This window comes from Pinus tabuliformis, chromosome 9 (genome assembly GCF_031772625.1).
Source record: "Pinus tabuliformis cultivar Carrire ecotype Pingquan chromosome 9, CPIR1, whole genome shotgun sequence".
NCBI lineage: Eukaryota > Viridiplantae > Streptophyta > Pinopsida > Pinales > Pinaceae > Pinus > Pinus tabuliformis.
In genome coordinates this window covers 1,968,508,182-1,968,523,408 of record NC_142307.1, presented here as the reverse complement: position 1 = coordinate 1,968,523,408, position 15,227 = coordinate 1,968,508,182, and the positions used below count along the sequence as shown (strand labels likewise).

Here is a 15,227-nt window from a genome sequence, read left to right as displayed (position 1 = left end):
CATTTTGTGACACCGGTATAAGAAATATTGCTCTTGAAGTTGAATAAAAGAGCTCAATGTTTGCAAATTTTCCCCACACTAGTGTTTCCTCCGTATACCTGTGTTATTTTGTTGATGTGAATTTACCTCTATTGTTTATTGCTATTAATTAACCTCGAGTATTGGATATTACAAATCATATGGATAAATTTTGTTTTGGTTCTATTCTATGAAAATTTGTTGAGTAGTTAATTTGTAACTGGGTTAGAAAAATTTAACATCTAGTCAGCAATACGTTGTTCCTTAACATAAAGAATTGTGCCTTAATACAAATAAGGGTTCCTTGATTAAGCCATTCACTTATATCACCTTGAAACTATTGACTTAGAATACCTTTTATATGTGATATATACTAGGAAGCCTCTCGTATGGTGAAATGCCACTAAAAAGCAAGAGGTGGAGTGCTAAGGTGACATGGAACCACATCGTTGTTGCATCTTAATCTAGTTTTTGCTTTGTGAGGCCTCTCACAAAGCCTACTAGATTTTGAGGCAATGGGTACTATGCATCATAGTGTCTAGAGAGGAAGAAGGGTGGAAATGGTATGCAGTCGGTTGTAGCAGTGTTGACAGAAGCTTTAGGTGGAAGAGTTTACTAGTAAGTTTGAGACTAAATTCATCATGTTTCCTACATTTCCTCGAGCACCATACTAGTTGGTGCATGGCTATTAGATAGTGATGCTACATGTCATATGATAGGAGCACAAGAGTTGTTTGACAATTTTACAGAGAGGGGCCCAAAAATGCACGTGGAATTTGGTGTTGATAGCAAACATGTAGTGAAGGGTGTTGAGACAGTGTTATTGCAACTTGAGTCAAAAGGCATGTTGAAAGAAAAGGATGTGTTATGGGTGCCAAAACTCGGGAGAGGTTTGCTCTCAATCTCTATGATAGAGAATAAGGGGTTTGTCATAACATCCCAAGATGGACAAACACTGATCAGACACATGGGATCTAGTTTTGTCAATGACCACGTCATTGCAGTTAGAGAGGGAAACTTGTATAGGCTAAAGGGCCAGCCTATTCGATAAATGGAAAGAAGCAGGACAATGCCAAATTACAAGTGGGAAACTCTGAAGGTTGAACAAAGAAGAGGGAGTCAACCATCAGGTTTAGCTGGGGAGGAGCAATCAATAGATCCTTCCAAGTCTATCAAGGTGGAATCATGGTTTGAGATGACTTTTGCGGATGTTCAGGAGCAAGAGGCTTGCAAGAGCAAATTCAAAGGGAGCAATCCTTCAAAGAAGATTCCAAGCCAAGTGGTAGCGAAGGCTTCCTATTCAAAGGGAGGAACCATGGTATTGGATGAGGTGTTAAACATTATTCCAAGATTGAAGGTAGAGCAAGTTCCAGGTGGTGGAAGTAACTCCCTCACTAAGAGGAAGTGTTGATGTTTGTAGCTTGGGTAAGGTACTTCTGCACAAGCCTAAGTGTCTAGGCATGCAGAAGTCGCCTAAAACACCCTTAAACCATAGAAATCACTCTAGTAATTAAAGTAAGTTTTTTTTTATAAGATCAAGTGAGTTAATCTAATGAAATGCAAAGGTTTTTGCATTAGTGAATTAGATGAATCCCAACTGTCAATCTCAAATGAGGTGAGACCTAATCTCAGCCGTCAATCACTTTGAAGATTCGGTTGTAATCCTAGCTTATAAAAGAAGAGCTAGGCCAAGGGAGAAGACACAACATAGAGGAGCACAAAGCATTGATAGAGCCATCTCAATGGTTGTGTGGAGAAGGACATCCACTCAAGTATGCTGGGTTCGGAAAGTGCTAGGGTGCAGCAAGGAGATCCAAATCAGCCAAGACAAGGTCATGATCAGCTGGATCAGATCTAGATTTGTTGTATTTATTCCCTCAGGATAGTATGTGGTTATCCTACATATGCAAACAGATTCATTGTTGCAATGTTCATCTAAATCCATGAATCTGAAAATCATGAACAACAATACCCAAAAGAATTATTTCAATCCTGAAGGTCTTTACAAGAGGAATAACAAAAGTGCATTATCAAGTTGTAGCCTTTTAGACGCCTTGTAAGAAGACATACTAAAATAAGATAGTTTTTCATGCATAATTTATAGGGGTATTACACAAGGCAGTCACAAAATTTGTGCATATCCATAATTTGTCCATGCAGCCAACTATAGAAAATTGTCAAGAATATCCTACCAATAAAGTTGAAAATCCCAAAAGAAATGCCAATTTCATTTAAGCAACCTTAACAGCCCTCACATCTGGTGAATGAATCACTAATCACACCATGGTCAGCGAGGAGATTTATAAGAGATTGCAATCATGAAGATCATGACAAGAAGGAACTAAATAAATAAGATACATTTAACATGAGTCCTTGGCAACACACACAAAGGTATAAGTGTCTATGCATAAAGTTCCTAAAATATTTTTCTTGCCTTGTAGCAAATAAATGTCATCAGGTATCTCTCTCAAATGACACCAACAAAAAATCGAAGAATGAATGTACAATGCTGGAAAATTACCTGCTTAACATCTTTTCCACCTAGACTGACCCCTGCCTCCACAATAAACGGATGACCTTCAAAAACATGTGGACTGAAAAAAAATGTGGAGTGTTACAATCTTCATATTTCTGAAAAGCTTGAAAAATGGATTAAAAGTTTTAAAAGTTTAAGTCAACAACCTTTCAACATCAATTAATCTATATTCATAACATTCAAAGATCTTGTTACTTCGATCCATTATTTGTGTCATGTACCATAGCGCCCCATACAAAAGATATATACTATGGGATAAAATGTATGTACTGAGAATTCCTGCAGAGTTAATACTTTTTCTATCATGGAGGGTAAAACTTTTGGAAAATAAAACAAATTTATCAGTAAAACATCCACCTTCCCTCGTATGTTGCAACCATGTCTGGATGTAGCTCTTTTATGATCCCAAGACGAAGATTGTATTCCCCTGCAGGACTAAGACACTGTAAACAGTGAAATAAATAACAAAGTTCAGTACTTTGGCATTTTCTGCAAATAAGCGAAGTTAACTAATCAATATTATATGGAAACTGCATTTTGCCCTCACATCACCACTAGGATCATCAAACTTAGCTTGCCGGAAGAGTTGATGGATTCGAACTATCTGTTGAGATGAAAGAGTTTTCACAGCCATCTTGGGCGTAAAATCTGGACCCATCTCACCTGTAAAGAAATAAATGGAGCAACTATATAAAAACACATGACAAAAATAACCAAGATCCTAGATATTCAATATGTATAACATACGAGATAGGACAAAGCCCCAGGATACACCACTTCGCAGATATCACAAGAAATTGTTATTCCACGAACCATCATATTCATCTGCCATACTACATTCAACAAACTCCTACGACATCAAGAAACGCACCTAAAATTTATCTCAATACATAAAATTTGAATTAAATCAACCTTATTCGAGTTACATGTATATTACAAAACAACTGTAAATTGTAATATGAAATCTATGGTGCCTGAAAAAAAAAATTACCATTGCAGAAGTGTAAAACAAGATGACATTTCTAATACAGGAGCTAGATTTCTGAAATATTATGAATGATTTTCACAATTCTCGATAATAAATAATTATTCTTAATTTTATTATTTATTCATAATTATTCTTATTTATTTAAGAATTATTTCTTAAGTATTATATTTATTCTCAAGTCTATAAGGGTGACAGATCCTGGGGGGGTGGTGTTGTGGTAGGTCGTTGGGTTGGTGTAATTACAACTCATGACAATGTGGTCTCAGACTTTGTGAGAGCCTGGGCACTCATAGTCTAACAAATCCCCGAAAAAGTGGGTGTTATTACCATTAACACCAAAACTATTATCAACTCATTCCCTAATGTTAATTGTCAATTTAAGTGGCCATGTAATGTAGGGGCACCTGGCTCGTTCTTGAGGTGACGGGCTCCCTGGTCTAATTTATGTGACACAACTGCTCTCGTGCTTCATGCTTCAGCCACATTTAATTTTTCAATTATAAAACATCGCTTTGAATCCTGCAACCTATCAGTGGGTTTATTCTCCATGTGATGGATCCATCCATGCAAAGCTTTAATGATTTCCACTGGTGGAACTGGATCATGGGTTACAGTGAAGTGTTTAGGATAATGGAGAGTTGTCTATTTCTGGATCCCACCCTGGGTAAGTGGGCACTCTTCATTCTCTCCTCTTTGCAAGTCAGATTACTTTTGGGGAGGTTTCTGCTACTGCAGATTGGGAATTTCATTTTGGAGTTTATTCTGTGGATTTTGTTTCCTATCCCATGTTCTTCCTTTCTTAGTTGGGTTTGCCTTCCCCTAGCTCTTTTGGGTCTCTCAAGTTTAGCGGCCAGTTTTTCAACAATCCCTCAATAGACTATTAGGATTTGAAAGTAGACGCGCAGAGTGCCAAGGAAACATGAAAGGTTAATTGAAGAAAACTGTCATGTTGAAGAAAGTGTAACTAGGTTTGGTCTTCATGATGACATGATCTTTGTATTTGATGTAATAAAAGGAAATAAATTATTTTTGTAATCTTGCTACATGAGTTTCATGAGCAAGAAGTGTCTCTAGGTAGAAGACTTCTTTCTTGATGTATTTAGGATTTATTTATGTGTCAAAGAGTCATGTCATGGATATAGAAACTCGTCATGAGTTTATGTAAATGTAATCAAGCCCTCAAAGATGTGAAGAAGCCCTCCAAAGACCAAGCATAATCCTTCACTAGAAGTCTGCAAACGAAAGCAATGAAGAAGTCTACATGTCAGCTAAAATTTTGAATTAATTACATTAATGAAAAGCCATGTCGGCTTGGGTAAGAGACACAACGATTCATGGTTCACGTCGGCTCAAAGAGATGATGCAAACCACTATAAATACCCCATTTGAGTTATCCGCAAATGGCAAGAGATAGAACTCGCATTTATCTTCTGAAATGTCGATGGGCATAGAGTGCAGGCAGGCATGACTTGGGTTTCAGATGAGTCGCAAGTCGAAGATCTCGTTTGAGTGCAGGCCGGTGCAACCTTGGACGTGACATAACCACAGATTAGGATTCGCATAAGCCGCAGTGATCTTGGCAGGCATGACTTGGGTTTTGAATGAGTCGCAGGTCGAAGATCTCGTTTGAGTGCAGGCCGGTGCAACCTTGGACATGACATAACCACAGACAAGGATTCAGATAAGATAGTAAGCCGCAGTGATCTTGGCAGGCATGACTTGGGTTTTGAATGAGTCGCAGGTCGAAGATCTCGTTTGAGTGCAGGCCGGTGCAACCTTGGACATGACATAACCACAGACAAGGATTCAGATAAGATAGTAAGCCGCAGTGATCTCGACATGACTGTGATAGATCTCGAACGAAGGGACAGAGATAATGAAAGCAGAGTGATGGTGAATCTCGGACAAAAATGATGGATCTTGGACAAAGACACAGTGATGATGGATCTCTCATAGCAGTCATCGCATATACATATATGCTCGTGTTAGATAACAGTGATGAATGTTGTTCTTGATCACAATCTCAGAAATCGTAATAATCTCGCATTGATTTCTGTCTCGGCATCAGAGTAAGGGTGAGAGTCTAAGAAAATTGTTACCGTCTTAATAGATATGCATATTGAAAGCATATGACAATCTCGGCATGAGTATATCCAGCAATAAACTCAGATCTAGTACCTCGGTTGAGACGATGAATAGATGTGATGAGGATTCTGAGAAGATCTCTGTGATATATATATATATATATATATATATATATATATATATATGCAGAACTTCCCCTCGAGCATGAACAAAACATGAGATCGTTTCAGTGACCTCATTGTTCCAAGGATGCAGATCAAGAAGGATCCGGCAACAACAAGTGAAGATGCAGTGACTGTGTGACTGCATGATGATTTTAGGATGAAAGATCTCTTCAAGCAATATTGAGGATCTCAGCAATGTAGCAGTATTGGCTTCAGGGATGCAGTGAAGATGATGTTCAAAGAAGTGAAGGATTGATGTCTTGGTCTTGGAATGGCAGAGTATGTCAAGGGTCATGGTCTTGGTATTCGTCAATGGAATCTCTATAAGAAGAATTTTTGCGTGGGTTTTCCTCTCCAAGAGGGAGATGTTTTGGCACTGGCAGTAAGCCAACATATTTGAGTTCTTGTCTCTTTTGTTTTGATAGCAGCAGTGTGATGAAGTTAACTTATACATGCTAATAATGAAGTAAACATCAAGCTAACTTAAAATTGCATTAACACTTCACAAGTTGTTATCATGTAACGAAGAATCATCTTAATTATGCATGCCCTAGATTCCTCAACATGGTATCGGAGGGATTGGTTCAACAGTCAAGGAAAGGGGCAGAAAAGAGACATTCAGAGGTCAAGGAATCAATGTTGCTGAAGGATCTATAAGCAAAGGACGAGACCTAGATTCAGGAAGTAGTTTACAATCTACAACAGCAAGGGTTTTTGGATGTCAATGGCAATACACTTGCAATCACAAGTCGATGTTGCATTCTACCAAATTATATCAGCAGTCTATTGATATATCAATGAAGATGGCTTGAAGGGAAGGAAGGCAGTCTTCCTATCAAAGATCTCAACCAAAGGAAGCATCAACACACCTACTCCATCAACTGCCAACATGCTCAAGGTGAAGATTTTATCTTCACATCTCAAGTAAGTATTTTTCATTAATTATTTTTTAAATGACTTCATTACAAGAAGATCTGTATGCTGTATGGGTCATCAAAGGTTCTTGCATGGAATGAGAAGGAATGTCATAATCCTTAGAGAAGTTAATACATCAAGTTCACCTTTGAATTTATGAGAACTCTTAAGGACCTATGAAGTAAGAAAGGAGACATAAGAAGGATTCATGAAATGCTAAAGGATATACTATCTGAAATGCAGTAAAAGAAGAATGAAGAAATATCTTCATACGATCTCAGATACGAGATTTGGGAATAATGATGAAATAAACATCATTGATATTGATATCGATAAGCAAGGTAACAAATGTCCATGAACAAGAAGTTTACCTCGATCAACAGTCTGTGATCTCTATGTCAGATAGAGAAAGGCAAGTTGTATAGGATACAAATAAGTGCAGGGAAGTTGAGGAAAGGATCAAGGGAAAGAGGGAATAATGGATCTCCACTATGGATGAAATGATATCCCTCTCAAAAGGATCCTATCAAGAGTCCCTGCAGATATGAACATAGTAAGATGCATCGTGGCATCAAGAGCTCGTATGGAATCTTGAAGAACATAGCTCCGGGGAATCTCGTTATACATTGAAGAAAAGGAAGAAGTCATTCAGGTCAAAGGAAACAGTTGCCAAATGGGGATATACTAGATCCTAAAGGATCTCTGATAGAGATCTCAACGAAGGATCTCCTAGTCCAGGAAGGCAACAAATGTCTCATCACAAATTCCAACTCCTGGAACTCATAAGTTGGTGGTTCAATGACAAGAAGAATGGAGCAGACAAATGGATTGAAGATCTTTTCAATCAAGGAAGCTGCAGGAAAATTCCAAGAAGGAAAATAAGGTATGTATGATTGTATTTGTATTTGCATTTGATATTGTAATGTCATGACATGTAGTTGCAAATAAAATAGATCAAGCATGATCAATAGGGAATAGATCTCCTCCTCTGAAAGGATGTGGAAAGACATAAGTCCAAGTAGATGAAATCAACATAATATGTCCTCATATGAAGTATGAGGTAGTTGATTACAATTGAAGAGCTCTGAGAGTTCCTGGGAATGAAAGACATGAGGATGAAAGATATCGTGAAACATGCAACCATGATGAAGGCAATTAATATCCAAAGGATCAGGAAGACTTGACCAGGAAACCTCCTGGAATGATGTGAAGACTCTGATGGAAGTCTGAAAAGATGAGAAACCTTGAAAATAGGTATCATTGGGTGATGTGTCAACATGTATGCAGGATGATTGATACCTACAAGAAGATGTCACCGGAAGAAGGCCATCAACAAAAGGTAATATGTGATTTGTTTTTGGTGTCTAACCTCTTAGAAAAGTTTGGGTACGTGTGTAGGATCAAGAAAAGGGGAGTTGTGAAGGATGTCACAACTATGTACCTTGTGATCCAGAGCAATCATTGTTGAAGAAAAGTGAAGACAGATGAGCTTATGAAGGAAACCCTAGATGTAAAACCAAGGAGGATACTTTCCAGGAACGAAGGAATGACATGACGAAGGAAAGTGATGGATGGCTGAACCCTACATGTGAAGAAATTGATGACATGAAAGTCTTGGATCATCAGTCAACTAGAAGACCTTATAAAGCATTGATGATAGAGTCCCTAGGTAAGAGGGAGCTCTGGGAAGTTCCTATGAGCAAAGGAACTCGAGCAAGTTTCTGAGAAAAGAGAAACTTGGAACTCGTCCCTGATTAAGAGGGAGAGTTAGACACGACATTCTTGTCTTCAGTTTGGAAGAAAGAATGGAGGATTGTGTAATCATCTGGCATCCGACACTCTTTGAGGATGTGGTAGGGCATCCAAGACAAGAGTGGGCAAGAGGACCGATATTCTTAAGGGTTGGGAACCCAAGATGAGAATAGTCCTAATAGGGCATACTCGGAGAACACCCCGGGTGGCTATGACCCTAAGAGAGACAATGATGATGCGTGTCTATCAGTCATTGGTCTCGCCAACATTGTGTGCTCTGATCTAAGTGAGAGATAGAGTTGTTAGTCAAGGCCTTGCTAAATGGAAACAATGTTGGTTGAAATGATGCTATAACAGATGGATTGCAAATCCGATTCTTCTTATGAGAAATTCTTCAGATTGAGAATGACCAAGTACCATTATGAATACCTCCCTAGTTAAGAGGGAGTGTTGAAGAAAGTGTAACTAGGTTTGGTCTTCATGATGACATGATCTTTGTATTTGATGTAATAAAAGTAAATAAATTATTTTTGTAATCTTGCTAAATGGGTTTCATGAGCAAGAAGTGTCTCTAAGTAGAAGACTTCTTCTTGATGTCTTTAGGATTTATTTATGTGTCAAAGAGTCATGTCATGGATATAGAAACTCGTCATGAGTTTATGTAAATGTAATCAAACCCTCAAAGATGTGAAGAAGCCCTCCAAAGACCAAGCATAATCTTTCACTAGAAGTCTGCAAACGAAAGCAATGAAGAAGTCTACATGTCAACTCAAATTATGAATTAATTACATTAATGAAAAGCCATGTCGGCTTGGGTAAGAGACACAACGATTCATGGTTCACGTCGGCTCAAAGAGATGATGCAAACCACTATAAATACCCCATTTGAGTTATCCGCAAATGGCAAGAGATAGAACTCGCATTATCTTCTGAAATGTCGATGGGCATAGAGTGCAAGCAGGCATCACTTGGGTTTTGGATGAGTCGCAGGTCGAAGATCTCGTTTGAGTGTAGGCCGGTGCAACCTTGGACATGACATAACCACAGATAAGGATTCGCATAAGGCACAGTGACCTTGGCAAGCGTGACTTGGGTTTCGGATGAGTCGCCGGTCGAAGATCTCATTTGAGTGCAACCTTGGACGTGACATGACCGCAGACAAGGATTCGGATAAGATAGTAAGCCGCAGTGATCTCGGCATGACTATGATAGATCTCGAACCAAGGGACAGTGATAATGAGAGCACAGTGATGGTGAATCTCAAATGAAACCGATGGATCTTGGACAAAGACACAGTGATGATGGATCTCTCGTAGCAGTCATGGCATATACATCTGTGCTCGTGTTAGATAACAGTGATGAACGTTGTTCTTGATCACAATCTCAGAAAAAGTAATAATCTCGCATTCACTTTTGTCTCAGCATCAACGTAAGGGTGAGACTCTAAGAACATTGTTACAGTCTTAATAGATATGCATAGTGAAAGCGTATGACAATCTCGGCATGAGTATATCCAGCAATAAATTCAGATCTAGTACCTCGGTTGAGACGATCAATAGCTGTGATGAGGGTTTTGAGAAGATCTCTGTGATAACCATATATATATATATATATATAGATAGATAGATAGATAGATATATATGCAGAACTTCCCCTCGAGCATGAACAGAACATGAGATTGTTTCAGTGACCTCATTGTTCCAAGGATGCAGATCAATAAGGATCTGGTAACAAGAAGTGAAGATGCAGTAGCTGTGTCACTGCATGATATTTTTAGGATGAAAGATCTCATCAAGCAATATTGAGGATCTCAACAATGTAGCAGTATTGGCTTTAGGGATGCAGTGAAGATGATGTTCAGAGAAGTGAAGGATTGATGTCTTGGTCTTGGAGTGGCAGAGTATGTCAAGGGTCATGGTCTTGGTATTCGTCAATGGAATCTCTATAAGAAGAATTTTTGCGTGGGTTTTCCTCTCCAAGAGGGAGAGGTTTTGGCACTGGCAGTAAGCCAAAATGTTTTTGTTCTTGTCTCTTTTGTTTTGATTGCAGTGTTATGAAGTTAACTTATACATGCTAATAATGAAGTAAACATCAAGCTAACATAAAATTGCATTAACAATTCACAAGTTGTTATCATGTAACGAAGAATCATCTTAATTACGCATGCCCTAGATTCTTCAACATGTCATAGCGTTCAGCCTTTGTCTTGTAAAATTCAAGTGAAGGATGCCAACTTTTCAGCTCATTTGGAGGTGGTGATCGGGATTCTGGTTCAACAATGGCAATTACTAAAGGTGGTTGAAGGTGTGTGTATGGCTCTTCGAAATCAACTAAACAGATCTTCTCACAGCCATCAAATTGGGCTTTAGAATCAAATCCTTTCAATAAATTCTACATCTAGATAGGAAATGGATAAGCCAGTGTAACAGATTTGAAATTTAAATCCAAAGGAGCATCAAACAAAACATGAAGCAGTCGAAGAAGCCAACAACAAAATAACACGAGTGATTCTCATGTTTTTTATGATCTGTAGGATTCCAGGGATTTTCCATATGCTTACACTATCAAGGACTTTTTTGAATTTTGATATCTGAAACTATCTTCACCAGCCAAATATAAGCCAAACCTCTCTATGATATCAGAATGTGGCATTCTCTCAAGAACAACCTTTTTGATGTACCTTCGCTACATGCATTTTGCCATAGATTTTGTATTGATACAATATCTGCCAGTTGTTGTTGTCAATTGGTTGTAGCTCAAGTGGCAAAGAGGAAAGTTATAATCCTCTCCCACCTAGGTTCAAATCCCACTTTACAAAATGCGTGCTCTCTTCATGAGCCAAGAGTTAATGCTTAACTCGGCCCTAAGCCCTAAGGAATCTAGTTTACCTTGGGTACATCCTCAAAATGAGGACAAGCCCTGTGTGGGTTTCCACAAGAAATGCCTTATGCAATAAAAATAAATAAATAAAAAGAAAATATATATATATAATATGTAGTGATGGTATTTCTTGTAATATATATATGAATTTAATGGTGAAGAACTTTTCTATTTTCTGGCGTGTTCGTGACTTGCAGGACTAGCCTGTGGTCTAAGAAACCACAACCTAAAGACATCTAAGCCATCAAAATCACCTAGGGATTGCACCCGACCTAGGCCAAACCATCCCTTAAACATAGCTAGATTTTTTTTGGTATCTCCTCCCAACAACCACAAATTTCAAACCTTGGCCACCTTACATAACAAAAGCCTCGTAATCCAATCGCACTCAAAGAATTTGACTAAGAAAAATAAAGGACATGGGGGTGGGATTAATTCCACTTATGTGTGCACGAGTTACAAGACTTAATATAATCTCTCTAAGTGCAACCACACATTTGACAACTACTTCAAGGTGTCCTTGTCACTTCCAAGGTAAGTGACCTGCACAAGAATTGAACATTGCTCAATAGTGAGAAACTCCTCACTTTTTACCATTGGAATGCAGCCCCTTTGGGCAATCTGAATCGAATTTCATCATTGTCGGATTCCAACATGAACACAAACAGTGCGACATAGATGTCAAATGATCTTCTCACTGTTAAGGCCTAAATATTAAGGAATTCTTGAGGTCACTATGATCCATCCATTGGTTTAGATCATCCATCAAGGTGGCTCAATGTAGAGCATTGTCCAATGTGGTTCAATGTAGATCCTTGTGGATGGCGGATCTATGGATTTGGGGTAGCATCGGATGTGCTCTAAGCCTCAAAATTTGCAGGGAGGCTTGAGCACACGCATTCCAAAGAAACCAGAAACCGTTTTGGGAAATTCCACCCAGAGACAATTATATTAAAATAATTAATATTTTTAATGGGGTTCCTAAGTCTAAACTTAGGAAAATTAAAATATTACTGGGTATTAATTTAATTGTGGGTGAATCTTCTAGATAAAGACGGAGATCAAGTCAAAACTCTGAGCCTTTGATTAGGAGTTAATCTAGGTCGTTGGTTCTCCAACAGGAAGATATAAGAAGGGGCTTGAGGGTCATTTGGAGAATACACCAAGAGATCAAGAGATCGAATTTCTGAAGTGAGAAGTTCTCAAAGGAAATTCTGATCGAGTAGATTTCTTACAGTTGTGGGGCAAAGATAGCATCTGGAGAGAGAGAGATTTTCCCAGCCAGAGAATCATCAACGAAGAGAGGCAGAGATTGATCCAGTAGCCCAGAAGGAGAGGCTGACGCAGGGCCACGAACGGTCACGCAGAGGCAATGAAGAGGGAGAGAGAGAATCTGAGATTTTGTTGGCAAAAGTCAGTTTCAGAAGTAGGGAACCGAGGTGTGAGACCGGGAGGCTGAGAGCAGAGACTTCGGGTAGCAAACCGATCAGCAGAATAGGTGACGCATGTGAAAATTCTATTACCGTTGCAACTGATTTATTTTGCATACTTATTTTCCAATAAGTTATTTACGAAAACCCTTCAGTAAATATTAAAATAAATTCTATTGTAGATATCACACCATAATATAGAAACAAATACATGCACAAGAATCAAACACATCAACACAGAGATTTTTGGACAATTGTCCCCTGAAAAACCCAATGCGGGAAAACCAGTGCAGCAAAGGAGGATTTTATTATTAAGCTTTTCTCGAGTACAACAAGGGTGCCAAACTGGCTCACCCAACAGAGACAACTCCTTTGGCGCCTCCCATAAGCTCACTATCTGTCCAACTAGCCTCTACGCAGCTCCTAGACCCTCTGTGTCAGCATCTACCTAACTACGTCAACACTTGGACCCTCTACGTCACCCACGCTGACCCTCCAATGAATGCACAGTCCAACTACCTCTGCGTCTGCCTCTCTGAACTCTGGGTTGGTCCTCTGACACTGTTCCTGCCTCTATGTTATGTACTCACTATCTCTTGTTGCAGTCCAGACCTCTAGTTCGAATTTCTCAGCAAAGCCCGCTCTAGAAATCGAACTAACTGGTCTCCCTCAGTCTCCTTCCAACTGACCCTCAAGCCCTCTCTTATACTTTTCCTGTTGATGAATCAACGGCCGAGATTAAGTCCCTAATCAATTGGTAAGATTAGAATAGACTTGATCTTCGTCTCTTAGAAGCTTCTCATCCTTATCTTTATTAATAACCATTACTATTTCTTTTTCTTAAGTTTAGACTTAGGAACTCATTAAAAATATTAATTATTTTAATAACTCTTCATCCGCATGGAATTTTCCAAAACGATTTCTGGGTCTTGGAGATCTCATGTGCTTTAGCCTCCCCACCAATTTTCATGGCTAGAGCACATATGGTTCTACCCCAAATGAACACTCCCTCTTAGCGAGGAATGTGCTCTAGTGATACTCCACAATTGATCATCACCCTAATTATCCAGCATCAGTACCAGTGCTGATGTTTGGCCTTCCTAGCCAACATCCTCTGCATTGTTGCATCTTGTATTGCTTCCCATGGCTCTACCACTGTCACTGCTATATCTGTACTGCAGCTCCCTCTGCATCCGTGTTGTTGTTGGTCCTTCCTCCCAACACTGCAACTCCCCCTACATACATGTTGTTGTTGGTCCTTCCTTCCAACACTACATCTACACTGCAATATCATACCCATTTCTGCTACTGAAATGGATTCTTTATCATCCCCATCTTTTCCCTAAAATAATAAACTTTGTTCTTCCAAGGGCTTTGGTAAGGATGTCTGCCAGCTATTCTCCTATAGGAGTGTAGCTCAATTGTACAGCTCCTTGTTGGACACAGTCTCTGACAAAGTGACACCGAATATCAATGTGCTTTGACCGATCATGAAATACTGAATTCTCAGAGAGCTTGATGCAACTCTAATTATCACACATGATCCTGGTCGCTTCCATTCTTCTTCTAAATAGGTTCACAAGTAGTTTTCCAAGCCATATGGCTTCACATGAAGTTGTGCTAGTGTCCATATATTCTGCTTCATTTGAGCTCAGAGCTACAGATTTTTGTTTCCTACTGCACCAGGAGGTCATTCCCGATCCAATGTTGAAACAGTACCCAGAGGTACTTTTCTGATCCACTGAACTTCCAGCCCAATCTGAATCAGTAAACCCACTTACTTCTGGTGTACAAGAGTCCATAATCGACTATTCCCTGTAGATATCTGAGAATATGTTTGGTTGTTGCCCAATCAGCCCTCTTTGGTTCCACCATGAATTGACAGAGGGTGTTGATAGCGTAACAAATGTCTGGCCTGGTATTGACCAAATACATTAGGGACCCTATGAGCTGCCTGTATAAAGTGGGATCAACATGTTTGTCTTTTGATGCATCAATTTTCTTCCAACTGGTGATCATTGGAGTAACCATCGGCCTATAGTCCTGCATCCTGAATCTCTTCAGGACCTTTGTAGCATATTTCCCTTGTCCAAGGAAGATTTTATCCTTCTGTTGCCAAACTTCCAACCCTAAGAAATAATGCATCTGTCCCAAATCCTTCACATCAAATTTTGTGGCTAGATTCTTCTTGCAATCCTCGATGAGCCTGGATGAACCTGTCAGAAAGAGATCATCCACATGTAATACTAGTATTAGAGGCTCACCTTCTACAACCAGATAGTAGAGATTGGGATCAGCATCACTCCTAACGAACCCCATTTTCTGCAAGTAGCCATCGATTCCACCATACCATGCTCTAAGTGCCTGTTTGAGCCCATACAAGGCTTTCTTCAATCTACATACATGAGACTTCTTCTGACGTGTCTCAAAGCCTTCTGGTTGTTCAATGTATACTTTCT

At 39.2% G+C, this 15,227-nt stretch overlaps 1 protein-coding gene across 1 annotated transcript in view; it reads right to left on the bottom strand.

Moving 5' to 3' along the window:
• The window catches only part of TOP6B (topoisomerase 6 subunit B), a 257,080-nt gene that overhangs the window by 85,696 nt on the left and 156,157 nt on the right, over positions 1 to 15,227 (bottom strand). Inside the window, exons 12-14 of the mRNA XM_089438736.1 lie at positions 3,102 to 3,217; positions 2,912 to 2,997; positions 2,540 to 2,612 (exon numbers count right to left, since the gene is read on the bottom strand). Of these exons, the coding sequence (XP_089294862.1) occupies positions 2,540 to 2,612; positions 2,912 to 2,997; positions 3,102 to 3,217 (275 nt within the window). The remainder of the gene's footprint in view (positions 1 to 2,539; positions 2,613 to 2,911; positions 2,998 to 3,101; positions 3,218 to 15,227) is intronic.